The sequence below is a fragment of the Echinops telfairi genome, unplaced genomic scaffold (genome assembly GCF_000313985.2).
Source record: "Echinops telfairi isolate 266 unplaced genomic scaffold, ASM31398v2 ScPeMD7_8;HRSCAF=38, whole genome shotgun sequence".
Classification (NCBI taxonomy): Eukaryota; Metazoa; Chordata; class Mammalia; order Afrosoricida; family Tenrecidae; genus Echinops; species Echinops telfairi.
In genome coordinates this window covers 2789283-2790620 of record NW_022103905.1, presented here as the reverse complement: position 1 = coordinate 2790620, position 1338 = coordinate 2789283, and the positions used below count along the sequence as shown (strand labels likewise).

At 44.8% G+C, this 1338-nt stretch overlaps 1 protein-coding gene across 1 annotated transcript in view; it reads left to right on the top strand.

Moving 5' to 3' along the window:
- The window catches only part of SPG11 (SPG11 vesicle trafficking associated, spatacsin), an 82119-nt gene continuing 80781 nt past the window's right edge, over positions 1-1338 (top strand). Inside the window, exon 1 of the mRNA XM_045286459.1 lies at positions 1-212. Coding sequence (XP_045142394.1) covers positions 1-212 — 212 coding nt within the window. The remainder of the gene's footprint in view (positions 213-1338) is intronic.

Below are 1338 nucleotides of genomic sequence, written 5' to 3'. Positions count from 1 at the left end.
ATGAAGGCAGAGAAGGTGACTGCCTGTAACAATAGGATCATTGGAAACTCCAAGGGGATTGAACCATTTTGGTGGGTGCTGGAGGGGGCAGCCTCTTTAAGGATTAAGATGGGAATAGAGGTGAGGAAAGAGGGATTCCACGAAGATTCAACTTTACCTTTTGCTAGAAAGGATGCAGAGAGACTTGGCAATAAGTCAGAGTCGTGGTCAATGTGAGTTAAGGAAATTGTTTTTTTCTGAAAATGGACAAGATTATAGCAGTTTGCTAATGAAAACACTAGAAGGGGAGAAGGCAATGCAGGGTGGTGATGGGGAGAATTTGAAAGAAACAAAGTCTTAGAAAAAGGGAGAAACGATAGATGGAGGGGCAGGGGAAGCTGGCCTTTGATAGGCATGTGTCCCCATCTTTGGAAAATGTGTTGCTGAGACGGGAGCTGCTATCTATTGGGAGACGTTTGGTAAAGACTTCTCCACACTTCTTTGCAGGTGATCTTGAATCAAGCTTCCCTGAGAAAACAAGTGATGAGGCAGGAACCCTCTCTAGCTCTTACCTGTCTTCCTGCCTGTTTACAATGTGTGTCCTTGGACTTCAGCACTCTGACTCGTGGATCAGGGCAGTAAGTCTTAGTCTACACTAGAAGGGCGATTGGCATTTATGGAAGATGAAGCTGGTTGCTCCCATAAAGACTTATAGTCTCACAAATCCTAAGGAGCACTCCTGTCCTATAAGGCTACTGTGTCAGAATTGAACTCGATGGCAGTAGGTGGTTTATTTTACCAAGGGAATTTGCCTGTACCTCAGAGTCTGAAAACTAACAGCTAAAAGGCAGGGCTCGGGTGGTGGAGGGTTCTAGGAGGCATATGGAAAAGAGCAACAGGGCCCTGCAGGACTTCAACTATTTCAAGATCGTTATGAGTGGGTTTCTGCTAGAAGGCTGTGGTTTGTGAGTCAAAGCCGGAAACTGACTCAGTTGGATAGGTTAGAGAGGTGAGCTGGTGGACTAAATGCATACCCCATAGCTCAGGCAAGAACAGTTGACCAAAACTAAAGCTGTGACAAAATGGTTACCGGAGTCTCACTTTGGGACACTTTGACACGACTGAGCCAATCCCAACTCGAAACAAATTCACCACAATCGCCACCACTTGCTGCATGTGAGCTTTATTTTTTTTTAAATTTTTAATCGTTTTATTAGGGGCTCATACAACTCTTATCACAAGCATACACACATCAATTGTGTAAAGCACATTTGTACATTCATTGCCCTCGTCATCCTCAAAACATTTCCTCTCCACTTAAGCCCCCAGCATTAAGTCCTCATTTTTCCCCTCCCTCCC